Source organism: Podarcis vaucheri (genome assembly GCF_965113315.1).
Source record: "Podarcis vaucheri genome assembly, chromosome: Z".
Taxonomy (NCBI): Eukaryota; Metazoa; Chordata; class Lepidosauria; order Squamata; family Lacertidae; genus Podarcis; species Podarcis vaucheri.
The window spans coordinates 11,688,941-11,715,647 of record NC_138758.1 but is presented as its reverse complement, the minus strand read 5'-3'; the positions used below and the strand labels follow the sequence as shown (position 1 = coordinate 11,715,647).

Below are 26,707 nucleotides of genomic sequence, written 5' to 3'. Positions count from 1 at the left end.
CCCCATGATTCTTTGGGGGAAGCCATGACTGCCAAAGTGGTATGATACTGCTTTTAATGCATAGTGCAGATGGGGCCTTCCTTTCTAACATGAACATCCCACAACTTTCTTCTAGTATGGAACCCAGTGTGGTGCACGTGTGGTCCCTAGGTAGTCACCCCCCCCATCAAGGCATTGGCCAGCCCCAGATCTGCTTAGTTTCAGCAAGGTGGTGGTCTCATGCGCCTGGGCTATACATGGTGCATCACCACCAACATATGTAGGGTTGATACAAATTACATGAGCCTAGCAAGCTGCGCTCAGAGGCAACTGAGCTATAGCGATCTGAGTTCAAGTATATAATTTACCTGGTGGAGCAACTCTGTCCCTGTGCTTCGGTGTATAGGGGCTCAGAGTCATTAACATCATATACATGCAAAATGCAAACATCCCAGCCAGGAACAAGTACAAAGCAAGGTAAAATAAGAGTATCAGGCCTGCAAGACAAGAGAAGACGAAACACTGTTGACTTCCCATGGAGGTAAGAGGTAACCTGTATGAAGAAGCAACAGTAATTATGCTGGTCCCACAAACACAGAGTAGGGGGCAGTAAGGCTCTCTATCCAGGCATACAGAAAAGCATGCTGGACTTGATTGGCTGCCCCCCGGTATTTGTAAAGGTGCTGTAGCCCAATAGTCAAGCATCTGGCCAATGGTCTGAGGTACAAGGCAGCTCCCTCTGTCCCTATTTGCTCCTGCAGATAGTGTGGTTGAGGAGGGTGTTTATTTTATTGGGTGATAGGGGTGCCAGCCTGAATAAAAAGCAATATTGATGCATGCCTTTTAGGAGATAAGATTGATAGACAGATCAATAGATATAGATATATGTTTAAGGTAATGAGGGTGCTGCATTTCCTGTTTCCAGAGCTACTGTAGTGTGTAGTGGTTAGAGTACTGGACCAGGACCTCAGAGACCTAGGTTCAAATCCCCACTCAACCATAAAGCTCCCTAGGTGCCTGAGGCTGTTTCTACTTCTTGACCTAACCTCCCTCCCTCGCAGGGTTGTTGTGGGTGGGAGAAGGAGAAGCATAAAATGGAAATATATATATATATAATGTTTCCCCACTGTGCATGGAAGTAGGTTGGTAATTGAGAGGTGATAATAATAATGATATAAGGGATGGGCATGGCGCTGTGGGTTAAACCACAGAGCCTAAGACTTGCTGATCAGAAGGTCGGCGGTTCGAATCCCCGCGATGGGGTGAGCTCCCGTTACTCAGTTCCTGCTCCTGCCAACCTAGCAGTTTGAAAGCATGTCAAAGTGCAAGTAGATAAATAGGTACCGCTCCGGCGGAAGGTAAATGGCGTTTCCATGCGCTGCTCTGGTTCACCAGAAGCAGCTTAGTCATGCTGGCCACATGACTCGGAAGCTGTACACCGGCTCCCTCAGCCAATAAAGCGAGATGAGCGACGCAACCCCAGAGTCGGCCACGGCTGGACCTAATGGTCAGGGCCCCCTTTACCTTAATAATAATGATGGTAATTCTAAATTATCATTGCTATTAATTTGGATCAGGTAGTACTCAAAGCACATTTGCTTAGCAAACCTAAGCCATGTGGAAGAAAATAATTTGGGGTGCATGGTATGAAATGCTCTTCCCTGATGTTACTAGGGGGTTTGCTAGGTACTTAAAGGACTCTCTGCACAGTCCCATGCCACAAATTTGCATACAGGTCTAAAGTACCTCTGGGCAAATTAAAATGGTAGTGACGGGGATCTTACTGCCCCTATGCCTTGCTGCATGTCAGCAAATTTCTTAAAAGTAAGTTCTTTAAAACATAGGAAGGTGCCTTATACTGAGACAGACATGCATCCATTTAGCTTGTTGGCTAAGATCAAGTGTAGTGTGTGTAGTTCAGTACTGTCTGCACTGACTGGAAGCAGCTCACCAAGGTTTCAATCAGGGTTTTCTCCTAGTCTTACCTGGAGTTGCTGCGTATTGAACCTGGGACCTTCTGCATGCAAAGCAGACACTCTGCAACTGAGCTACAACCCCTCCTCAAAAGGAGAAAGGGTCAGGAGACCAGGGACCCACCCAGCCTCAAAGACTCAAGTGTTGAACCCCCCCTAAAAATAGACGTGTGGTTACAGCACAGAAATGCCTGTTTGCCTTTAGGCTCTGTCCTGACCAGAGACCTAAGATGATGGACAGATTGTCTCAAGAGAACAAATCCCAGGGGCTTTAGAAATAATAATGATACTGAAGCAAACTTCTAACCCAACCTATTTCTGTGTGTTTATTTCCCAGGAAAAGCCCAAGTCCAGTTTCAGGACAATCTTTGAGAATGCAGATGTGCCCTTTCACCTCCACGTTCCCGAGGCTTTTATGCTGAGAGGAACTTTTAGGTCTGAGAACAAACTGGGGCGGGCGAGGAGGAGAGCAAACTTAATTTGGGCCTGTTAGTGGCTTTGGCAAGGAGCCAGCAAGGGTGGGGAGGGCAAGAAACCCTTACTGGAGCATAGAAAAGCGTCAATGCAATAGGCAATAGAACAACTGTGATTGTTCTTTCCTTTATTTTAAAACATTTTTAATAATTTACAAGGACAAGCTAATTGGTGCTAATTCTGGCATTCCCTCGGATCTAGAACCTGCACCCAAATTCTCTCTCTCTCTCTCATTCACCAATTTGCCTTGAAATACAGTGTAGCATTTTGGCTAGGGTGTCAGAATGAACCCTGGGAGTCCTGGTTTTGAATCACTTCATGAACATCACTGGGTGGCCACTGGATTATTCTCTGCTGCTTATTCTAATCTACCTCAGAGGATCGTGGGTTGTTTTTTCAATGTTGAGGGGAATGTGCATTGCCCTGCATTCCTTGGGCAGGGGTAACAGAAAATAAATGTCATACAGATGTCATAAATTCCAACACCCATTACCAGCAGCGGTGGTGGATTGAGGGCAGTGCAACCAGTTCCACCACAAAGGGCGCAGGAGCCAAAGGGTTACCTTTCTGCCTCCTTCCCCAAGCCTAGTTCATGGGTAGGCAAACTAAGGCCCAGGGGCTGGATCCGGTCCAATCGCCTTCTCAATCTGGCCCGCGGATGGTCTGGGAATCAGCGTGTTTTTACATGAGTAGAATGTGTCTTTTTATTTAAAATGCATCTCTGGGTAATTTGTGGGGCATAGGAATTCGTTCATTCCCCCCCCCCAAATATAATCTGGCCCCCTACAAGGTCTAAGGGACAGTGGACCGGCCTCCTGTTGAAAAAGTTTGCTGGCCAAGTTAGTGCTTACCTAGCTTTTGGAAGGAGGCTTGAGGGCTCTAAAAAGGTAAAGGGACCCCTGACCATTAGGTCCAGTCGTGACCGACTCTGGGGTTGCGGCGCTCATCTCGCTTTACTGGCCGAGGGAGCTGGCATACAGCTTCCGGGTCATGCGGCCAGCATGAATAAGCCGCTTCTGGCGAACTAGAGCAGCACACAGAAACACTGTTTACCTTTCCGCCGGAGAGGTACCTATTTATCTACTTGCACTTTGACATGCTTTCGAACTGCTAGGTTGGCAGGAGCAGGGACCGAGCAACGGGAGCTCACCCTGTTGCGGGGATTTGAACCACCGACCTTCCGATTGGCAAGTCCTAGGCTCTGTGGTTTAGACCACAGCGCCACCCACAGCCCTGAGGGCTCTTGGACCCTGCTAAAGCCTCGTGCCTCCTTCCCAAAGTCCGGTGCCTTGCTTAGCTGGCATTGGGAAGCCACCCCAAGGGTGTGGGTGTCAAATTTTAGCCTGGCAAATATAATCATAGCATTGTAGAGCTAGAATGGACCCTGAGGATCGTCTAGTTCAGTGTTTCCCAAACTTGAGGCTCTAACTGTTTTTGGACTACAGTTTCCATCAACCCTGACCACAGTCCTGCTAGCTATAGATAATGGGAATTGTAGTTAAAAAAAACCAACAACAGCTGGAGAGACTCAAGCTTGGGAAACGCTGATCTAGTCCAGCCCCCTGCAATGCAGGAATATGCAGCTGTCCCATATGGGGATTGAACCTGCAACTTTGATGCTATCAGCACCACACTCTATCCAATAGAGCTCTTCACTACCTGGGTACCATACTACCAGGTTCTGCCCCTTCCAGCAGCCTGGGAATCCACCCATGTGGGTACTAGAATCAGTAGAGGCTGGTTCATTAGGGCAAATGGGGCACTGCCCCACAAGTCATGGCTTGGCCACTTGCCTGCCTTCTTACTTACAACCAGTCCAGGAAGCAGCATTGTCTGCTTTCTTCCTCTTCCTTAGTCTTAGTGTTTGTCCTTGTAAAACTCAGCAGGGAGGAGGATGGGGACAAAATAAGAATGATTGGGCTCTGCCTCTCATTGGTTCTGGATCCACCTTCTGTTGGTCTCCCTGTCTTCTGCTCCACTCCGTTCCAATGGGTGCCAGCCATCGCTGATCACAATTTTCTATTCAACATGGTAATCATCACTAATATAATTCCTTTAAGAAGCAGGATCACTCCCAGTTTTCTTATATATATAAGAAGAGCCTGGTGTCTAACCAGATGCTCACTGGAAGCCTGCAAACAAAACTTGAAGGCAACAGTATTGTGCACACCTGTGACTCCCAGCAACTGGTACCCAAAAGGCACACTGCCTCTGTTAGTGGAAGTACAACACAAGACCCTCCAAGTGTCCCTATTTTCCAGGGACGTCCCTGATTTAGAGAAGCAGTCTGAGTTTCTGATTTGATCCTGGAATGTCCCACTTTTCCTTAGGACGTCCCTATTTTCATTGGAGAAATGTTAGAGGGTATGGAGTTATCTGACCCACTGAGCCGTCTGAAGGCAATCCTGTATAGGAAAGTTTGTTTAATGTTTTGTTATGTTTTTATATGTGTTGGAAGCTGCCCAGGATGGATGGGCAACCCAGTAAGATGTGTGGGGTACAAATAGTAAAATTATCATTATGGAATAAAGGTAAAGGTAAAGGTACCCCTGCCCGAACGGGCCAGTCTTGACAGACTCTGGGGTTTGTGCGCCCATCTCACATCTATTGGCCGGGGGCCAGCGCTGTCCGAAGACACTTCCGGGTCACGTGGCCAGCGTGACAATGCTGCTCTGGCGAGCCAGAGCCGCACACGGAACGCCGTTTACCTTCCCGCTGGTAAGCGGTACCTATTTATCTACTTGCCCCCGGGGGTGCTTTCGAACTGCTAGGTTGGCAGGCGCTGGGACCGAGCAGCGGGAGCGCACCCCACCGCGGGGATTCGAACCGCCGACCTTCCGATCGGCAAGCCCTAGGCGCTGAGGCTTTAGCCCACAGCGCCACCCGCGTCCCTATCATTATGGAATAGGACGTCCCTATTTTCATTAGATAAATGTTGTAGGGTATAAGAACACCAGAAATCGTAGCTCATACATTTAGCACTACCACCTGCAATTATAGGTTCTTTTTGCCTTTGGGGGCAGAATAAATAAATGGCCACCCTAAAGTTTTCAGGGTCCCCATCCTTGCTATATAACTTCAAAGCCCTTCTCGTATCGCCCTTAAACCCCGACACATCCCTGCCATGACCTTCACGGACTCAACTCCACATCAGCCTCAGACGTTGAAAGATCTCATGCTTCTTCACAAGACTCTGCCCTGCCTCTTTCACTGCCCACTGTGGCTTGGAACAGCCTCCCAAAACAGCCTCTGTAACTCCATTTCCCTTCATACCACCTTCATTTCTTTACCCCCATCTTTGGCACCAGTCCATGATTCCCAACAGTAGCCAAGCCTAAGCGGGTGCAAATGATATCAGTGCAAGGCTTTCCTGCATTTATTCGTCTGTCCACATCCTGCTACGGTTGCCTCCCATTTCGGATGGGGTGGGAGGAAATGTTGGACTTACCCCAGCTGTGAGCTGTTCTGCCCATGAACTGCCTTGTCTCAGGATTCCAAAGGAAGGTTTTCATACCCCTGGCCATATCGCCCCAGGTTTTCTTGCCCATTTCTTTCTTTCCCTCCTCCTCCTCCTCCTCATTGCCGTGTCGCTGAGCTGCCTCTTCATTCTTATTTTCCTGGAACGATGACAAAGCAAACCCCAGACACACACCATGTGAACAGTGTTTTTGTTGTCTTTCTTTCCACTCCCCCACCCTCCCCACTAATGGAGGATATTCCATTAGCCAAAAATAAATGCCAGTGAGTTCCAGTGAGTTCACTAGCTGGAGTTTTTCCATTTTCTCATCATTGCTCCTTATGTTACAGAAAGGCCAGAGAAGTACCTAGGGGCTGGTGAAACCAGCTCTTGTCAAGGGTGCAAGCCCAGGGCAAGGTGTGCAAAAATCACCTATCAAACTATGGGGTGTAGGACATTTATGTGTGTGGTGCTGTGCCATTGCTGTTGCAGCAAGATCAAATGTGGGGGAAGCTTTATGTCTTTCTCACACCATGGCACAAAAACACGCAATTTTTTCCGCCCTTCTACTTCACCTTGCCCTCACTCTGGATGCTGTGAGCACTTGAGTCATGTAAAATGTTGTAATTGCTCAATTCTATTGCAGTTTTCAGGGAGCAATATAGTTCCTTGCCAAGGGCACAAGGGACTCTACGTACAGTATGCCTCTGAGAAAGGCACAGTTTATTTACTTCTCTCTCTCTCCCCCAGAGAGTATGGTTTGGAATAAATGGTTTGTCCTTATTTTTGCTATCCTTTGGGGAAGGTCCATAGCTCAGGCAGCACCAGGTAGGGATGGAGGAGAATTTTGATTCAGTACACATGTAAAGCTAAATCTATCCTGTTTACAAATTATGTGAATTGAAACACAACCATCTCTTCACGCTTAAGCTTCACAATGTAGTGCTTCAAGTAAGCAATGTACATTTAAGGAGAAAACATGCATAAAATTAAATATATTGTTGACGATAACATTTAAAAGTACATTATATATGGTGAGATTGCTTGCAAAAATATGTCAAAACTGCATATAAAAATGTGTTTATAGAAACAATGCACTAAAATGCTAGTGAATTTTCATGAGGTTTTTTTTAATATGCAAATTGCTGCAAAATGTGGTGAACTGAAGTTAAGACTGGCAAAATAAGAAACTGAGAACAAAAATTGATGGCCCCTTCTATCCACATCTCCTGGTGGAGTTGGGAAAGACCCTTGTGTGAAACTATTATGGATAGCTGCTGTTGATCACTGTAGATCAGGTGGCCATGCTTGCTGGGGCTGATAGGAGTTGTAGTCCAGCAGCATCTAGAGAACCAGAGGTTTCCCATACTGCTTGGAGAAAATACTGAGCTAGACAAACCAATGTTCCAATTTGGTACAAGGCGGCTTCCTATATGTCTATTCGTTCCTTCTAGTTCCAATCTTCATGCTGTGAGTGCCATTCCTTATTTAGCCAAAGCAGCACCAAAGCACACTAAAGAGAAATAGCACAAGGCTCTGGGAAACCGCAATATCTGCAAAAATTGCGAACGTTTTTAGGGGGAAACCTACAGGGAGAAACCCCAACCCCCAGTCCCTCCTACGAAGACCAGGCATGCTCGGTGGCCACGGAATGCTGACTCTCTTTTGACTCACTGTTGATGAAAACATGGAAAAACCAGTGGAGGGGTGAATGGGAAGGCTGGAATCCTGAACAGCAGCAGCAGCATTTTGTTGCAGACAAAAACATTTTATCTTGTTCTTACTTGGCATGTTGTTCCCTGTGATATTTCCAGCAGCACCTCCTCAACCTGAACCCCCACACACCTCATTTTTGTGTGTGTGGTGCTTCCTTTTTATTCCTAACCCCCTGTATTTCTAAGATGATCAGAAGAAGAAGATGCCAAAGCAAGAATTGTCACCAAGGTGTGCCTGAAGCAATAGAAAGCTACAGAGGAGGTGATCAGAAAAACCGATAATTTTAACTGCCATCAGAATCAAGTTTCTCCACCCCCTCTAACTGGATCCCCTGCTGCCTGGAAAACCTGGAGACATGATTGATGTTTGTCTTTTTCAGGTGTATTATAGCTCCATGTTGTACTAGAAGCCCTTTGAGGCCCTCTCCAAGCTCTCTGACTGTATGACCAAAAAAGTTCCAAGCTTGAACCTGCCAAGTCCATCTCATATTCAGCCATCTTTTCATGAAGTCCACCGTTCAACAATCCACCCAGAGTTTTTACAGGTTACTTCTGAACGTTGAACTTGCCATCAGTCAGTCACTTCAGACCTGATGATGGAGCAACTTGCTAGGACAATTTGATCCATCTTTCCAAGGCTGACCCAGGAAAAAGCCTTTCCTGTCACTTACATAATAGGTTCACATAGGGCAGCCTGTTCATCAATGGATCATCAGTGCATGAGTCACATAAGATGAGAGAGAAAGCAAAAAATTAATGCAGGAATTTAAAATCACAATCTGGCCCCCCTGAAAGCACTTCCATGAGTTTCAGTGGGAGAATTAAATACCAGATTAATAGTACAATTTTAGGCATGCCAAAGGAGAAGTCTCACTGAGCTAACTAATTAGGCTTATTGCCAAGGACCTGTGCATAAAATTGCTGCATTAATCTCTCTCATTTGAATCAATGGGTCTTAACTATGCTTTTGCAAGGTTTTCCTTCCCATGGAAATGAAATCTGGTCTCATAAAAATGCCCAAAGGTTGCCCCTTGTCTTCTGTAGCTTTCCTTCTGGGCTAGCAAAGTGTGGAAAGTCAAATTCTCACCATTCCCTTGCCAACGAAGGATCAACTCAAAGCAAAATCACTCAACAGCTAAGGAATAGGTTTTTTAAAAAACTGCTTAAAAGTTAAATCTATTCCCCCTTGTGTGGGTGTGTGTGAGATCTTATTTCACAAGTGCAGAGTGCATCTGATTCAAAGAACCTTCAGACCGGTTCCCCACATGTATGTCCCTCTAGTGACGAGTTCAATGTGTGAACGAGCTGCCACTGACAGAAAGTCCATGTTGCCTTGCATGGGCTCCAATGCATGAGCTCCAATGACCATGCTCAGCACACCTGCAACTCATTGAAACAATGAGTCTTCAAGAGGTGAGTCATCAAGCATTATAATACATATGAGAACCAGCCTTTGGACCAGTGGTGGGGGAGATGTGCCCCCCCCGGTGTATCTGGACTACAGTTCCCATCATCTCCTATCATTGACTATGTTGGCTAAAGCTGATGGGAGTTGGAGTCCAATAGCATCTGGAGGACAACAGCTTTCCCACACCAGTTCTAGAACTATCAAGTATCCTGTACAACAGCTTTCTTTCTGACCGACTGTCACTGATCAAGCCAACCACTTAAGACAAGCAAAAGACAGGTGCCTATCCAAGTTCCTGAATGCTAGTGTGGAAGCAAGCCAAGTCAGAGCCTGCAGGGGAAAGCACAAAAACCAACCCTACAGTTACTAGCCAATATGACCTTGGGAAGAGGAATTCCCTTCCTGTCTAAATATGGCAACTGGCGAAAGCCATCTGCAAAGGGTCAGAGGCTGCCTTTTGGTATCGGAAGTTATTCTTTTGCCAGTTTGGGTGATCTCAGAGTTCCACATCACCACAACCATTCTAACTTCACAACCAGAGATATAGGAAGTTAGGCAGCTTTAAGTCCCCTATCCCATAACATGTTCTCAAACTGGCTTTGAGCTAGTTTAGGTATCACCTCTGCTATGTCAACCCAAAAAAACACACCACTCCTCCCTTTAGTTGCATCCCAAGTGGAATGGATAACATATTTTAATGTTCCTAACCCAATGTGCTGTATCCATCACACCAGATACACACCAGAGCTGATGTACCCTGGATGGAAGAGTGCCACCACAAGTGGGGCAAGATGCTGTTGTACTGTTACTGCTAAGCTGCTCTCAGTCAAGTGCCCTGGAACCCCATGTACCCAGGGCCAGCCCAAGGCATTGTGATGCCTGAGATGATGGGCAAGATGGTGCACCCTCCTAATTCCATGTACAGAAGTCAATTGGCCCAGCATTTAATCTACCTGAAGGAGCGTCTCCACCTCCATCATTCTGCCCAGACACTGAGATCCTGCGCCGGGGGCCTTCTGTCAGTTCCTTCACTGCAAGAAGTGAGGTTACAGGGAACCAGGCAGAGGGCCTTCTCGGTAGTGGCGCACGCCCTGTGGAACACCCTCCCACCAGATGTCAAAGAGAAAAACAACTACCAGACTTTTAGAAGACATCTGAAGGCAGCCCTGTTTAGGGAAGTGTTTAATGTTTAATAGGTTATTGTATTTTAATATTTTGTTGGAAGCCGCCCAGAGTGGCTGGGGAAATATTTATTATAAATAAATAAATAATCTCACTTCAACACTGGCAACTGAACAGTGTCCTTCACCACCTCTGTGGGCAGCACAGCTCTGTTATCCAGCACCTCACCACCACTTCCTATCCTCCAGTATGTGCTACCTGAGGCAACCGCCTCACTCTACCTAACTGCAGAGCTGGTCCTGAACGTACCATTCTGAGCTGATGTTTTGGTTCTAATAAAAGCACTCAGATGGAGCACTTTTCCATGAGCTTGGTTCTTTTTCATCTTCGACAGACAAGTTAATTATTTGCATCAATGAGCCAATTCATGCATGCAGACCTTTCTTCTTATTATTATTATTTGACTAATTCTCAATTATCTAGATAGTCTTTTCCTCCTGACATCTGGGGCGGGGGGCGGGAATCTAACTTTGTTTGATGCATGGTCATACTTTCCCCCTTTCTTCCTCCAACACTTAGGAGGAGAGTGTGGACAAACCTTCTGCTCTGCTCATCAACAGCAGAAACAATGAGTACGATTCTGCTAACAGGAACCTCTGGAAATCTATTCCTCATTACTCTAAGGGGTTGTTTACTTACTGGCATTTGGTGATAGTTGAGCGGGTGGTCCTTGGCACCTCCAGAGGTGGCGTTCACTTCCATGGTGAAAAAAGGGGAAAAATATGAGATGGTTAGTATGTCAGGATGTCAACTCCTGGTCTAATAATGCAGGTCACCTCTCTTCACTGAACCCTCTCCCTGGAATTATCCAGCAATCCCATTGCACAAGCTGGTTCCGTGGTTTAAAAAGAAAAGAAAAATCAAGCAGGAGCAGGGGCTTTGCGACTATCACCAGGTGACAAGTTTTGCTTTTCAACACTGCAGCGAAGACGGAGCATGTAAGCAGGAGACCAGCAAGCCGATTGCTCTCATCAGGCAACTGAGATCACGCAGCAGGATTCCATACAAGAATTCAGGCCCTCGTCCACCAGAAGTCATTCACGTGTAAAAAGCAGCCTATCGCATGAAATATCCCAGAGAGGGGGAAAGACCAAGAATCTTGCCCGGAAGGAAATCTTTCTGCCTTGGGAGGCTGAGGATCACCTGTTTATAGAGCGTTACAAAATAATCAGATCTTAACAGACAGAAATGTACGTGCCAATATGTCCCTGTCAGTCATGGGGAGGCCCCTTGTCTGAATGCTTCCAAAATTGCTTTCACGGTCCGACATTGCTATATTTATCACTTTGCCTTCAGACAGGCCAGAGGTGGGTTCGTGCAGTGTCAGTTTCCCAACCACCCATAATTCCAGGAACCATCTGAAGATCCCTGGAGAAGAGCCAAGAAGGACAGTGTGGAGAGGGAATTTGGAGGGGCACTATCAGGTGAGAAGTGGACATATCCCATTATCCACATGCCTGCCACAACAAGCAAAGGCATCACCATCATATGTGCTTGTTTGTTTGTCGCTTTTTGCAGAAAGCTCTCTGTTCAAAGAGACTTTCAAAAATAAAACACTGAAAACAAGTGTAAAAGCAAGCTTGAAAACAACCTAAAATGCTTATCTATATATATATATACATACATATATATAATACAGAGAGAGAGAGAGATCAATTCAACCCTACCCCACTGAAAGACAACCAGAAATCTAGAGTCCAAAATCATAAGTGAATAAGCATGTTTCTTGCCTGGCATGTAAAAGCAGATAGTGATGGTGCCAGGCATGCCTCCCAAAGGAGAGAATTACCCAGGCAGGGAGCCACTACTGAGAAGGTCGGTCTGGTGATATTAATGACTTACCCTCCAACTGTACCAATTTTCCAGAGACAGTCCGGAATTATGAAAGCCATCCTGGCTTCTGATTTGATCCTGGAATGTTCCTATTTCTCCGCAAGTGCTGCGGCCACCAAGCTTGGGAGAAAGGATGAACCGGCGCTTGTCCCAGGTGTCAGCGGCTGCAGCAGCTGTGAGGCAGCATCCCATTGCCTCTCCATGTCCTCTGCTGCTGGCCTCCTCCCTTGGGCAGCTCATAGCAACCGCTGGAAAGCAGGTGAGGAAGAGAAGAGGATGCTGCCGCCGAGACCAACCCCACGGGACACATTGGCTTTGAGATGCATAGCCGGGGAAAATAGGGACATTCCAGGATCAAATCAGAAGCTGGGATAGCTTTCGTAATTCTGAGCCTGTCCCTGGAAAATAGGGACAGAGGTGGGAAAATAAATGGACTTATTCTGCTAACTTACCAATAACCCGCCCTGTGGAACGCTATCCCACCAGATGTCAAAGAGAACAACAACTACCAGACTTTTAGAAGACATCTGAAGGCAGCCCTGTTTAGGGAAGCTCTTAATGTTTAATAGGTTATTGTATTTTAGTGTTTTGTTGGAAGCTGCCCAGAGTGGCTGGGGAAGCCCAGCCAGATGGGCGGGGTATAAATAATAAATTATTATTATTATATTATTATGATGACACTAACTCTCTTCCTAAAAACACCAAGTCAAACACTTCTCACCGCCCCCGAGCCCCCCCTCCCAAGAGTAGTAAAAACAAGAAAGTCCTTTCGAATAGGGACATTCTGTGACACACAATATCCTGTCGCGATTAAAGGCTCAGATGAATTACAGCCTCAATGAAGCATGTTTTCCTGCATTGCTCCATGAAGCAGCACACACACACTGTCTCCTCTGCAATGCTTTCCAAAATGTTTTCTATTTTGGTTTGAGGCTGCTGTCCGCATTAGCTGCGTCGTGTTACAGTAGTTGATGGCCCAGGTTTCATTTCAATATCTTGTTTGACTCCCTTCTGCCCCCTTCTGTCCTGAGGCACTGGATCTTCTGCGGCAATGTGCCACTGTTATCTCTTCCAGTGACAGCCACATCCAAACATGGGCACAACCCGAAAAAGGCAGGTTATAAACTGGCAGCAGCTCTTTTCAATAAGAGACATTCGTTGCAAAGAAACTTTGTCAACATGTGGTAATCTTCTGAAATGATGGGGAACCTGTGGCCTTCCAGGTGTTCTTTGACTCCAAATCACATCAACCCAAGTCCACTGCAACTCTGGGAGTCCCTCAGATTTGCCACCTGTTGTCCCCTCCGATTTGCAGGACCACAGCACCCAACGACCCTAGTCAGCATGTTCAGTAGCCAGGAAATATGGGATTTGTGACTTAAGAGAATTTGGAGGTGGCCACATTGTCTACCCATGGTTAAATCTTAATGTAGTTTCCCCACTATTTTTTTTTGCACTGTTGTTATTTTAACTTTTCTTTTTGAGGTTTATATTTTGTTGTTTTCCTTTGCCTTGCTTTTTTCATCTTGTACTTTCCTACTTCTTTGCAATTATTATTATTATTATTATTATTATTAATGACTATAGATTTAAGCTACAGTTCTATATACAGTAGTACCTCGGGTTACATACGCTTCAGGTTACATACGCTTCAGGTTACAGACTCCACTAACCCAGAAATATTACTTCAGGTTACGAACTTTGCTTCAGGATGAGAACAGAAATTGTGCTCTGGCGGCAGCGGGAGGCCCCATTAACTAAAGTGGTGCTTCAGGTTAAGAACAGTTTCAGGTTAAGTATGGACCTCCGGAACGAATTAAGTACTTAACCTGAGGCACCACTGTACACACTTACCGTATTTTTCGTTCTATAGGACGCACATTTCCCCCTCCAAAAATTAAGGGGAAATGTGTGTGCGTCCTATAGAGTGAATGCAGGCTGCGCCGCTAAGCCCAAAGCCAGAACAAGAAGACGGAGCACTGCGGAGCGCTCCCTCTCGCTGCTCTAGCTTGGGGACGGCTGCGCGCAAACCTCTGCAGAGCAGCGGGGTGCCTTCACCCCGCTGTCCTGCAGAAGCTAGCAAGGCTGTTCCCAAGCCAGAACAGCGAGACGGAGGGCTCCGTCTTGCTGCTCTAGCTTGGGGATTGCTGAGCGCAAACCTCTGCAGGGCAGCGGGATGCCTTCACCCCGCTGTCCTGCAGAAGCTAGCAAGGCTGTTCCCAAGCCAGAACAGCGAGACAGAGGGCTCCGTCTCGCTGCTTTAGCTTGGGGATGGCTGCGCACAAACCTCTGCAGGGCAGCGGGGCGCTGCGCTCCAAAGGCTTCAGGGATCTTTGAGGCTGGCAGTGGGGGAAAGCAGCGCTTCCCTCCACCACCAGCCCCACAAGCTCTGGTGAATGTACCTTGAACGCACCTTGTTTTAGAGGGGGAGAACAAGAAAAAAAATTTTCCCCTGTTCTCCTCCTCCTATGGTCCGGTGCGTCCTATGGTCTGGTGCGTCCAATGGAGCGAAAAATACGGTAACTGAGAGTAAACCCCCCCAACTCTAATGGGGCTTAGTTCTGAGTAGATGCGTACACGGCTGAGCAGCTAGGCTTGTCCCACAAATTGTGATGGTTTGACTCGGTGGTTCCAAATTTTGTTTCAGTTTTGTTTGACATTTGCCTTCCCCACTATTAATTTAGACTTCTGTTGTATTATTAAATAAGTATTCTTGGCGGTTTTTTGCCCCTTAGCCACATATTCACGTTCTCAGGTACGTGTGCATGGGTTTTCAGTCTTAAGGAAATCCTTCACTCTTCCTACAGAATTAACAGGAGAAAACTGCTTAAATTTGGAAGAAATAGATTTTACTTTAAGCGGGGTAGGCCTGCAATCTCAGTCTTAATACACAAATTAACCCAGTTATGGTTGCAATCCTAATCCCACATATTTTGGTGCAATGAATGAAACCCCAATGAATTCAATAGAACTTACTTCTGAGTAGACATAGTTAGGGTTGTATGATATCACCACCTTGCCCCACTCAGTGTCCCTTGATCACAAAAACCAAGGATTTTTAAAGCTGCTGGCTGAACTCCAAAAAGAATAACATTTCAGTAAATACGTGGGCTGGTTTTCGTTTTGGCATCAAAATAGATGTGCCTATCACTAAATGAGGCACAGTATTACATGCTGAATTCTTTTGAGCTGTGGATCAACAGTAGATCTGGTTGAGAATGCAAAGTCGTAATTATCAGAATGCCTCTGATCATGTGCCAAGTGCATTTTTCCTCCATTACAGAGTAACTGCAGCTAACCTCCATACTTCTGGAATTGGAAAGTAGAATACCTAGGTGGGCTGGAGCTTGCAAATGTTGCTCTTTTTAGAAATTAATCACCAAGAACAAAAAAGGACATTGGCTATGCCTTGGTAATTAATTCACATTTACTACACTTGCATGTTTGAAATCCAAAGCTAAACTTTTTTTAGAAAAAAGTTAATGTACGTTAATTTAAAAGATGCCAAAGAATAATTTATGAATGCAAAAAGCTAAGTACTGCAACCAATTACCCCATATAGAAGCACTTGCAGATTCACAATATTTTTAAAGTAATTGTGTTTTTCCTCAAAATGCCCCCATAAATCCAGATCTTCTTTTTTCATTGGCCCACAAAGTTCCAAAAGAATAATTACTGTAAAATCAAGTAATAGAAAAGTATCTCATATGTCATCTAGGCTAGACCAACCAGGAAATCTTATACCACTGAGGCATTCCTAATAATGATTTATTACTACTAGTACTGCCAATTATTATCATCACCACTAAGAAAAATAAGAGTTTTGGGTGGTTGTTGTTTCATAATATCTAGGATAGCAATATTTAATTGGCTCAACTGATCGACAAATCAACCAACAATTTAGTAAATTAATCAAGGAGGAAATTTTTAATCATTAGGACCAAGAGCTGAGAACACACTTGTGTTTTTCTAAGGTTATTTTGACCACGTTACTGTAACAGTAAACTACTAATATGAAAAGTGGCATTTCCTTGTTGCAAAGATTAGTAATTTTTGTGCATTAAATTGTAAGTTCTCTTTCACTTCCTTCAGTCCAAGGGCCATTCAGGACCCACGCTGCAATTTGTTTTGATGGTTTTTAATAACTGATTTTTAGTTTGTGGCAACTCGCCCTGGAACCTGGAGAGACCGCATACGCGCCTCGGGCAAAGGTTTTTAAGTCGCATGGAACCTGGAGAAACATCCGAGTCGATTTGTATAGGATCAGGCTACCAAGCGCGGCAAAAGTTATTGAATCGGTTAAAAACACACACACATACCACATGATTTCTCGAGCTCTCCTATTGATTTCTGTATGTTTGCGCCTTTCTTTCTTTTTTTAAAAAAAGGAAAGGAGCCACCCAGATTGGAATCTTGCGCATCGAATAACGCATGGAAAATATACGGGACGACAGGTAGCAAACCCGCCTGCAACCCAACCGTGGCGAAACAGGAAGGTTCTCCTCTCCCCCTGCCCACATTTTATAGCGAGCTGGTCTGGTTGGTTTGTCTCTCCAGTTTGCGCAAGCGCCACAGACCGGCTCTGGTGGTTGGAGGGAGCCGCTGCTGTTGCCCGGAGCATGAACCTCGAGCAGCGCAGGAGGATGCGCCGCGGCCGGTAGCTCCCGCCGGACACCTTGCATTGAGGGCCCGCCACTATGCGCCAGGCCTTGACTCAGCCGCGCCCCAGCGCGATCCCCCTCTCCGATTCTGTGGGTGAGGCGCCTCTTCGCCGAGGGGAAAGGAAAGGAGGGTGTGGATTTGGGGAAGGGGCGCCCATAGCAAGTGGGGCAGGAGCGCGCGCGGGAACGGGGTGTAACTGGGTGTCGCCTTTTGCGCAACACTCTTTGGGTCCTTTTCCCCCCTTATTTGCAAAAACCAGAGTCGGGGGGTGGGTATTGGGTCGTTTGGGGAAGTCCTGATCGCCTGGACATGCAGCACGCGCCCCAGGCCCGCTCCTGTCTCTCAACCTGCAGCCCCGGCGTTCGCATTGCAGCTCAAGGCCAGAAATAATTTTTTTTTTAAAGCTTGCAACGGGAGTGGAGGAGGCTCCGGGTGAAAGGCGAGCCTTGCTGTTTTCCACATGCCTGAGCAGAGAAGCTTGGGACCGTTTCTATTTAAAATCGCCACTGCTTGTTTGTTTTTAATAAGGGAGGGGGTTGTGGGGAGGAGGCTTAGGTTATTGCTGTTTGGAGACCCTTGGTTTGTATCACTTGGTTTCCTTTGGTCTGGAGGCCACGGGGCTGTTTCCCCCCACTGATTGAGTGGCCTTGTGTTATTAGAGGGTTTAGTTTGCCCTATTGGTGAGTAGGCTGAATATGTGGTCACCAGGCTGCTCCTCCATTCATTTATTGGAGCAAGGCCTGCAACTCAGTGGGAGAGCATCTGCTCTGCATGCAGAAGGTCCCATGGTCAACCCCAAGGCAGTGCTGCAAAACACTCCTACCTGGAGGGCTGCTGCCAGCCAGTGTAGACCAGCCTTCCTCAGCCCCTGTTGGGTGGGCTTCATGTAAAACAAGGTGGAGGAGAGCCTTAACTCAGTAGAACTTGTGCTTTCCATGCCAAAGAGCCTCAATTCAGTCTGGCATTTCCTTGTAGGTCTGGGAAATACTCCTGCCTAGATAACTGCTGCAGTTACTTTTCTGGTTGAGGCTGGTGGGAGATGTAGTCCAGCAGTCTAGAGGGGAGCAGGTTGGGAAAGGCAGTAATGACCTACATGGAGCAGTGGTCTGAATCTCTCATAGGTAGCTTCCTGTGTCCTTGTTATTTATTTCAAACGCCCATCATCCCCGACCGTTGGTCCTGCTGGCTGGTGCTAAGAGGAGTTGGAGCCCAGGAACATCTTGAGGGCCACCATTTCTCTATCCCGGTTGCATAGGATTGTGCTAAGAGAGAATTTCTGCAACACTGATGTAATAAGATGCAGAAATACAATATATCACAAGCTTTTGAATATGGAAGCCTCGTTGCTGGGCAGAACTTGACAATTCCTTAAATCAGGGAGGCAGATTTCCTGGGGACAGATTGAGTGGGCCAACTGCCAGTGATGGACCTTGGGATCTCAGATTTTAGTGGTGCCCTGCGTGATGCCAAAATTCAGCGCCAAATTCATGCCAAACTTACTGCACTCTTAACTGTATTCTAAATCATAGCTGTGCCACCCCCAAGGCTCTGCACCCAGTGTGACCAAACCAGTCACACTCCCCTAAATCTGCCTCTGCACCCTGCTCCTCCCCCCCAAGCAAAACCTTCTGTTAGAAACATAGAGAGTTGTCTTACACTGAGTCAGACCATTGGGTCCACATAGCTCAGTATGTCTACGCTGGCAGCAGCTCCCCACCGAAAGAGGGCTTCTCCCAGCCCTATCTGCAGTTGCCAGAGCTTGAACATGGGACATTCTGTATGCAAAGCAGATACTCTGCTGCTGAGCGATGGACCTGTCCTTGCTTTTGGAAATGCTTGTGCACTTAGAGAACAGCAGAAGAACAGGGAGCTGCAGCAACAGCAAGGAGTTGGCTCAGGGTTGGGGAAAAGATTCAAGGGTCATCAGCTGCCCCTCTGTTGTGGTGTGGTCTTAAGGCAGATGCCCTACCGTGCCAACTTCTGATGCCAGTTGTGGGAACAGGACAGACATATTGCAGAAGAGAAGGGTTTTTTTTAAAGAAAGAAAGAAAATAAGGAAAAGAAAGAAAGAAGTCATATTGGATATTAACAAATCTAATTAGCTGTTAGTTCAGAGTTAACTTGCTGCTAATCTGGTTGTGTTCTTCCTCCTCTTTTAACAAATTAACTGAATGAGGTTTTTCCTTGCCATGGGTTTTCTTATTTGCCACACCCTATTGGCTAAACCACAGGGCTTACCGATCAGAAGGTCAGCGGTTTGGATCCCCATGACGGGGTGAGCTCCCGTTGCTTGGTCCCTGCTCCTGCCAACCTAGCAGTTTGAAAGCACGTCAAAGTGCAAGTAGATAAATCGGTCCCACTCCGGCGGGAAGGTAAATGACATTTCCGTGCGCTGCTCTGGTTCACCAGAAGCGGCTTAGTCATGCTGGCCACATGACCCGGAAGCTGTACACCGGCTCCCTTGGCCAATAAAGCGAGATGAGCGCCGCAACCCCAGAGTCGTCCGCGACTGGACCTAATGGTCAGGGGTCCCTTTACCCTTCACCTACTGGAGAATGTGAGGCACTACTTGCTGCTTGCAAATGTGAATTCATGTCCCTTTTCTCAAAGATCAGCAAGAGCATTCCCCACATTTAACGTACTTAGCCTTGATAGCACAACTGGTGTGGTCCCATCAGAAAGCAGTAAATCTTCAGACTTAGAAATGCCACAGGAGAGGGGGCGTGAAATGCAAAGTCTTTTCACATGAGCTTGGGAGCCTGTGCAAGCGCATGTTCAACTGAATGCTGGGCAGCCCCCCTTGAAGCAGGTTCAAGATGCAGAACTGGTTAGGACTTTGAGTGCATTCTCTGAGGGAGGGTATGCCTCATTATTTGGTGCTTTGCAATGTGATTTAGGTTTCTTAGCTGGGAGCATAAGAACATAAGGAGAGACAGCTGGATCAGACCAATAGCCCACCTACTCCAACATCCTGTTCTCACAGTGGCCAACCAGATGTCTAAGAGGAGCCAAATTGCAGGACCCGAGAACAAGAGCACTCTCCCCTCTTGCAGTTTTCAGAGCTGAAGAAGCATTATCTCATTTGGCTATGAAGGCAGAGCATAGCCCCTCATGGCTAGTAGCCATGGATGGTCTTAGCCTCCAAGAATTTTTCTAATCCTCCTCTGTGAGGATTATGCCAGTGAGATGGGCCTTTATGAACTACGGGACCTCTGTGGTGTGTATTTGGACAGCCAGCCACTAATACACTCAGGATGTCACTGGTTTGAGTCCCTCAATGGGCAAAGCATTGCTTCTCTCTGCTGCCTTGGAGGGAAAGTGCTATAGCTCAGTGGCAGAGCATTTGTTTTACACACAGAAGAACCCCAGGTTCAATCCTCAGCACCTCCAAGTAGGGCTGAGAACATCCTCTGCCTAAATCCTGGTGAGCTGCTGCCAGCCAGTGCAGACTGCGTTGAGCTAGATGACTAAGTCATCTGCCTTGGTATAAGGCAGCTTTCTATTCTCTTATGTAGAGGGTAGTGCTAGATCTAATGTTGTGCTAGGGTACATTTTAGTTGAGTGTTGGGTGAAACTTTTTGATAGAGCAACTACGAAAATAACTATCTAGAGCAGGGATGGCGAACATCAGACCGATGACTGGCCCCCTGGTTGCTCCCAGGCCACATGCCCCTTACCAGCCCTGTTGCTTACCCTCCTGGAATACCTTTGCCTGGCTAGAATGTGTCCTGGAACTCGAACCATGTTTCTTGTTTGCCCAGATGAAGGCTAGAGTATAGATTTAGAGCACTTCGTCTGTCCAGTTTTGCCTCTGGCTCTGCCCTCCTCTGGACTGTGGCTCACACAGTTAGGGAATATGTCCCTCAGGCTGAGAAAGGTTCCCCACCTCTGACCTAGAGGGTGGGTGGGCTGTGCTTCACAGGAGATTTTTCAAGAATGGACGGCCACCCATTGGGAGTCTGTTCTGGATTTCCTGCACTGAGTTGGGAAGTCAGGATTTTAGGAAGGTGACGCAAACCTGCACAATTTGTGACTCACCAACCTGGATACAGCCTTCTGGTCACATATAAGGTAAAGGGACCCCTGACCATTAGGTCCAGTCGTGACCGACTCTGGGGTTGCGGCGCTCATCTCGCTTTATTGGCCGAGGCAGCCGGTGTACAGCTTCCGGGTCATGTGGCCAGCATGACTAAGCCGCTTCTGGCGAACCAGAGCAGCACACGGAAACGCCGTTTACCTTCCCGCCAGAGCGGTACCTATTTATCTACTTGCACTTTGACATGCTTTCGAACTGCTAGGTTGGCAGGAGCAGGGACCGAGCAACAGGAGGTCACCCCGTCGTGGGGATTCGAACCGCCAACTTTCTGATTGGCAAGTCCTAGGCTCTGTGGTTTAACCCACAGCGCCACCCACGTCCCTCTGGTCAAATATAGTCACCCGCTAAGTTCTTGACAATTCCCCTTATTTTTGCCTTTCCTGACATGCTTGTTTCTCAAGCCTTTGGTGGGGGGATAGGTTGATTTGGGCCATTATTTAAATCACTAAGGGAAAAGGCAGGTTTAAATGAAGTTTCAGAATGTCTACTTCAAAGTTATTTGATCATTTAAAGATGATTACAACTGAATACAGCCTTTCTTTTGCCAAGGATCATAATCCCACAGCTCTTGTGATAGAGCCCGCAAGGCTTTTGCACTTCAAAAGAAAAAAATTAGGCAGGGGAACAACAATAAAATTAAGGAGCTCTATTTTGGTTCGTTGTACATATGCAAGGACACTAAGAAAGATCGTTTCCTGGAAAACCAATGGCAAAGTCCTACTTAATGTTATTTGTATGCTACCTTTCCACAATTCAAACCATGCTCAAGGTGGCTTACAACATTAAAGCAATATATAACTACAACGTAATAAAAGCAGTCATAAACAATAAATAAAACATTTAAAATACTGCAGTGCCTTATACGTAGGGGTGCCTCTGAAAAGGGTATGGTAGCTTGAGCTGGTGCAGAATTCTGCAGCCAGGTTGCTCACTGGCACAGGTCGGTTTGAGCATATTATACCAATTCTGGCCAAACAGCACTGTTTCTGGGTCCAATTCACAGCACTGTTTTTTAACTACAAAGCCTTAAATGGCTCAGGACCGCAGTACTTCAAGGACGCCCTTTCCCCATATGAACCAGTTCGATTCCTGCAATCATTCCCTGAGGCCCTTCTTTGTGTGTCTCCTCTATGAGAGGTCCAGAGTGTGCCAACACAAGAACTTTTCTGCAGTAGCTCCCAGTTTGTGGACTGCTCTTCCCAGGGATGTTTGGCTGGCGCCTTCATTATACACCTTTAAGTGCCAGGCAAAAACGTTCCTATTCAAACAAGCCTTTGGGCTGATTAATATCTTATACCCCCTTTTTAAGGTGTTTGTGGACAGGGTGGGGGAGGGAGGTTTCAGTGTCTTGTTACGGTTTTTTATCATGTGTTTTTATCTTGTGTTTTTATGCTGTGAGTTGTCTTGAGTTTTACAGATGAAGGGCAGTATACAAAGTTAATATAAATAAATGAAGATACGCAAACAAACAGAACAATTTCCACATAAATCGCAACAAGATCTAAAATAAAGATATAAAAACCATGAGCAACAATTTTCCAGCAAACTACACCCCAACACAAGAGTCTGTTCAGCAGCCTTGGCTTTTGTAGCTGGAGTCAGTCAGGGCCCTGCGCTCCCAGGTCAGGTAGAAAAAGCCTGTAAGGCAAGGAGCAGGTCTTCCAGGACTCACAGCTAATATGTTTTCTCTGAAGGAAGCCCCACGTTTATTTATATTTGCGGCATTTAATGCTGTAACCCCTAATCCTGGGACTTTGCAGTGTTCAATGGAGGTCTCTTTTGAGTTAAATTATCAGCACCCTACTTGGGGCACTCCCAGCTGGAGGATACAGCCCATTTGCAGACTCACAGGATGAGTCCCTTGCTCCACTTCCCCAGCTTTGCAGAAGTCAAAGAAAGGAAAATAGCATGATAACATTTAAAGAACCTAGGCAGCTGCTCCAGAGAGGCAGAGTAAGCCACATTAGCAACCTGCATAACCCTTCCTTTGAGAATAGCTTCCCGCCGGGAGGACTCTTCAAGCTGCTTTTGAAGGAATCATTACCTAACACTTGGAGCTAACCAAGGTCCTGTTTTTCTTCGCTATCTATGCAAAGAGTGCTTGCTTGTGGCTAGACTTTAGCTGCTTGGTGTGATCTTGTCTGTTGTGATTTGACCTGCTTAACCGGACTGGGCTTTACCTGCCCTGACTTGACTTCCCTAGATGTTCCCCTGTAAACACCAAACACTCCCAGAACAGAATTCTTAAGGGCCCAGAATTTTCTAGAGGCAAGAGTTGGTGATTACTGGACAACACCTACTCTCTGCAGGGAATGGGATGTAAATGGCCCCGTTCTTTTGCTGATGGATTAAATATTCATAGTCTGCAAACAATCAATGCAATATACACGACTAATTGTGTCATATTTAGAGTTGTTTGACTTCAAACGCCCAGCGATGTGGGATGGAACATTTTCTGCTGCTGTATTTTTCCAAAGAGAGTTCTCAGAATCAAGTGCTTCATAAAATTAATAAGTAACATAATGGCTGTGGGCAGACAATCAGATCTCTGCTTAATAAGCCGAGACAGGAATGAGCCTCTTAGTTAATGGCTTGCAAACAATGGTGTTTGATCTGGAAACTGCCATTACTGCAGAATGCAACAGCTGGGTTACTGAGACCTTGTCAGCACATAACACCTCCGCTTAAAGACCTGTGCTAGTTGCTGCGCATTTGTTACCAGGCCAAGTTCAAAGTATTAATATTATTATATAAAGCCCTTAACAGCTTGGTGCCTGTTTACTGGAGAAATCACCTAACCTTGTATGTGCCTACTCAATTGCATCAATCTGTGGAACTGGCTCTGTTTACAGGTGCCACATAATATTCATTCCACCCTTGTAAAAAACAAAAAAAACCCAGTCCTTTAGTGAAGCAGTGTCTACACTTTGAAACTCCCTGCTTGAGGACATTAGGCTAGTACCTTTGCTGTACTCTTCTTGGTGTCTGCTAAAAACATATTTTTTGGGTGGTCAAGCCTGTCCAGACACGTAAAAGGAAAGGTGCTTTAACCTGTTTTTAGCTTATTGTTGGTTTTAATTATATTTGGGATTTTTCAATTCCTGTTTTTGTTTTTTAACTGTCTTCTATTGATAATTTTAATGCTTGTTTTATTTTTATTTTTTTGTAAACTGCTTAGAGGCTCTGTTCACAACCAAGCACCCTACAAATTCCATAAAATAAATAACAATAAAACAAGCAAGCCAAGAGATGGGTGCTGACGTTATACCATGGTTTCATATTTCTGCTCATTTGGAAGACCATGGACATAATGGTTCCTTGCTTGCACAAAGGGAAGACCAGAACATCTGTGTGGAGACACATGGAGCATGTTCATATCCTGGCTGAGATTTGATCATCTGAATGCTGCCTGTGAAAAATGCAGTGCAGGTCAAATTGGGCAACTAGAGTAGATACACTACTTCTTGACAGATCTAATATCAGAGTGGTTATTAACTTTTTAAGGTGACTTTCTCTAGAAAGCACACAAACCCTTTGGAATTCCCCATCCTGTTGCTTGCCAGACAGGTGCCATCTCTATTGTATTTTTGGCAGCTTTTAAAGACCTTCCTTTTCCAACAAGACTTTTAACTGAACACTTTTTATCCCAGTTGGCTCTGTGTTGGTTTTGATTTTGTCTTTATATGTGTAATTGTCTGCCTCCTCCCCCCAGTTGGTGTTTTCATTGCTAGATCACTTTGAGGTGTTTTATAAAGGTAAAGGTAAAGGGACCCCTGACCATTAGGTCCAGTCGTGACCGACTCTGGGGTTGTGGCGCTCATCTCGCTTTATTGGCCAAGGGAGCCAGCATACAGCTTCCGGGTCATGTGGCCAGCAGGACTAAGCCGCTTCTGGCGAACCAGAGCAGCGCACGGAAACGCCGTTTACCTTCCCGCCGGAGCGGTACCTATTTATCTATTTGCACTTTGACGTGCTTTCGAACTGCTAGGTTGGCAGGAGCAGGGACCAAGCAATGGGAACTCACCCCGTCGTGGGGATTCGAGCCGCCGACCTTCTTATCGGCAAGTCCTAGGCTCTGTGGTTTAACCCACAGTTCCACCCGCATCCCAAGGTGTTTTATAGGAAGCAATTAATACATGGAGTGGAATGAAATAAATAATATCCATGCACACAGCTCTTCAGGCATTCTAAAAATCAGTATACCACTTCTCAGCACCTCAAGATGAACAGGAAGTGTAAGGTTTTGGGTTGTCCTGTCTTAAAATGATTATAAATATCAGAATAAAAAATAATTTCCAAGTTAAGCCTCAGATTGGTTTGAATATAACATTTAAACCACGCTGTAGTGGTGCTTTATTGAATTATTTTGCCTAATCAAATATTTGTTCAGCTAAGTTATGATTATTTCAGTAACTTGAAATATGTATATATATATTGTATACAGCATGTAAGATTAACATGGCATCCTTAAAAAAAATCAGTTTACTAAAAGCTAAACTAAATTGCCTTGAGTTTAGGGCAGTGGGATTCTTCCAATTCATAATGTTCTGCATGAATCACACCACTGCAAAAGTCAGCTTTTATTCTAGTTTTTGCCCAGTTCATTCAACAGACTTTTAACTTGGTTTATTTCACAGAGGGCCACAGATTCAGTTTTAAGAGACCTTAAGCGCAGACATTAACTTTTGTTGTTGTTAAATTCAGATTTTGTATTTAAACCAGGGTATTTTAAAAAGATGCCTAACAGAATTTTCTTTTTTGAAATTGGGTTTATTTATTTATTTAAAAATAATGATTAACCTGCCCTGTCTGATGGATTAATTAGTTCGGTGGGTTATAAACTATGCTGGCTTGCTGAAAACTGAGCACGTACCATTGCTCCTGGTATTTTGCAAAGTGTCCTTGAGAAGCTATTGATGTCAGGAAGGTGATTCGAGATTTGTTTGTTTTTATGCTGGAATCGGATTAGGGCCATAACTTGTGTCCTTAGTTCAACTCTTGGAACTGCCTTGGTGGGGATTTGCAAGTGTGCCAGCCTTTTATATATTTCTATAGGGTTGAATCTTATCTGAGTCACAGTGCAAGCAGAACAACTTCTGCTCGCGCTACAGAACTTTACCAACTTTGCACTGTTCCCAGATCTTTTCTAGAGGGTTGGGAGAACCCAGGACAGATCAGGGGATGGGGTGATGTGGGTGGAAGAGGAGGAAGGAGCACACTGTTCCCTGAGCAAAAGTAATTCTGTTTGTGCAATGACTTAGGCTGCAATCACAATAACATTTATGTTATGTACTAAGCTTAGATCCTAGAAGAATAGGCAGGTAGGATCCTAGAATGCAACAACCTGATTGGCTTGCAGGAGCAGCCCAATCAGACCCCAGGAGGAAGTTTATCAGCCTATTAGGCCGGTAGGATACTAGGATGCAACCACTGATTGGCCTGCAGCAGCCACCCAATCAGGCTCCAGGAGGGAAACATAATCAACCAATCAGATGGTACTCATTGTATAAATAAGGTATATAAAGCCTGAGTTGGGGGGCAGGATTCAATCACTGTTCCTATGAGCTGAAATAAAGAGCATGAAATTACTACTCGACTCTGAGTATATTTCAATTTAAAACTCCGTAGTACCACTTTCAGCCAGTAATAGCTTCCCACAAAGAATCCTGGGTACTGTAGTTTGCTAAAGGTGCTGGAAGTTGTTAGGAGACCCCTGCTCCCCTCATGGCACTATAATTCCCAGAGTGCTTTTAACAATCAATCCCTCTTCACAAGGAACTCTGGGAATTGGGACTGCGAGGAATAACTCTCAGCACGCTTATCAAACCACAGCTCCCAAAATTCTTTGGGGGATAGTCATGACTGTTTAAAGTGGAATCATTGTGTTTTAAACATATTGTGCAAATGGGGGATTCTCTTTTGTGGGAA

General features: G+C 45.7%; 2 protein-coding genes across 6 annotated transcripts in view; one reads left to right on the top strand and one right to left on the bottom strand.

The window, feature by feature from the left end:
* Nucleotides 1-26,707, bottom strand: part of ATP1B4 (ATPase Na+/K+ transporting family member beta 4) — a 41,131-nt gene that overhangs the window by 6,235 nt on the left and 8,189 nt on the right. The window contains exons 1-4 of one of the 5 annotated variants that reach the window (XM_082207300.1): nt 16,341-16,401; nt 10,828-10,883; nt 5,875-6,043; nt 348-476 (exon numbers count right to left, since the gene is read on the bottom strand). In XM_082207300.1, coding sequence (XP_082063426.1) covers nt 348-476; nt 5,875-6,043; nt 10,828-10,833 — 304 coding nt within the window. In that variant the 5' untranslated portion in view covers nt 10,834-10,883; nt 16,341-16,401. Of the gene's footprint in view, nt 1-347; nt 477-5,874; nt 6,044-10,827; nt 11,326-12,906; nt 12,926-16,340; nt 16,402-26,707 lie in introns of those variants that run through there. The other 4 variants (XM_082207296.1, XM_082207299.1, XM_082207298.1 and 1 more) reach the window with 4 other exon arrangements.
* The window catches only part of TMEM255A (transmembrane protein 255A), a 33,296-nt gene continuing 23,196 nt past the window's right edge, over nt 16,608-26,707 (top strand). Inside the window, exon 1 of the mRNA XM_082207306.1 lies at nt 16,608-16,776. Coding sequence (XP_082063432.1) covers nt 16,719-16,776 — 58 coding nt within the window. The 5' untranslated portion in view covers nt 16,608-16,718. The remainder of the gene's footprint in view (nt 16,777-26,707) is intronic.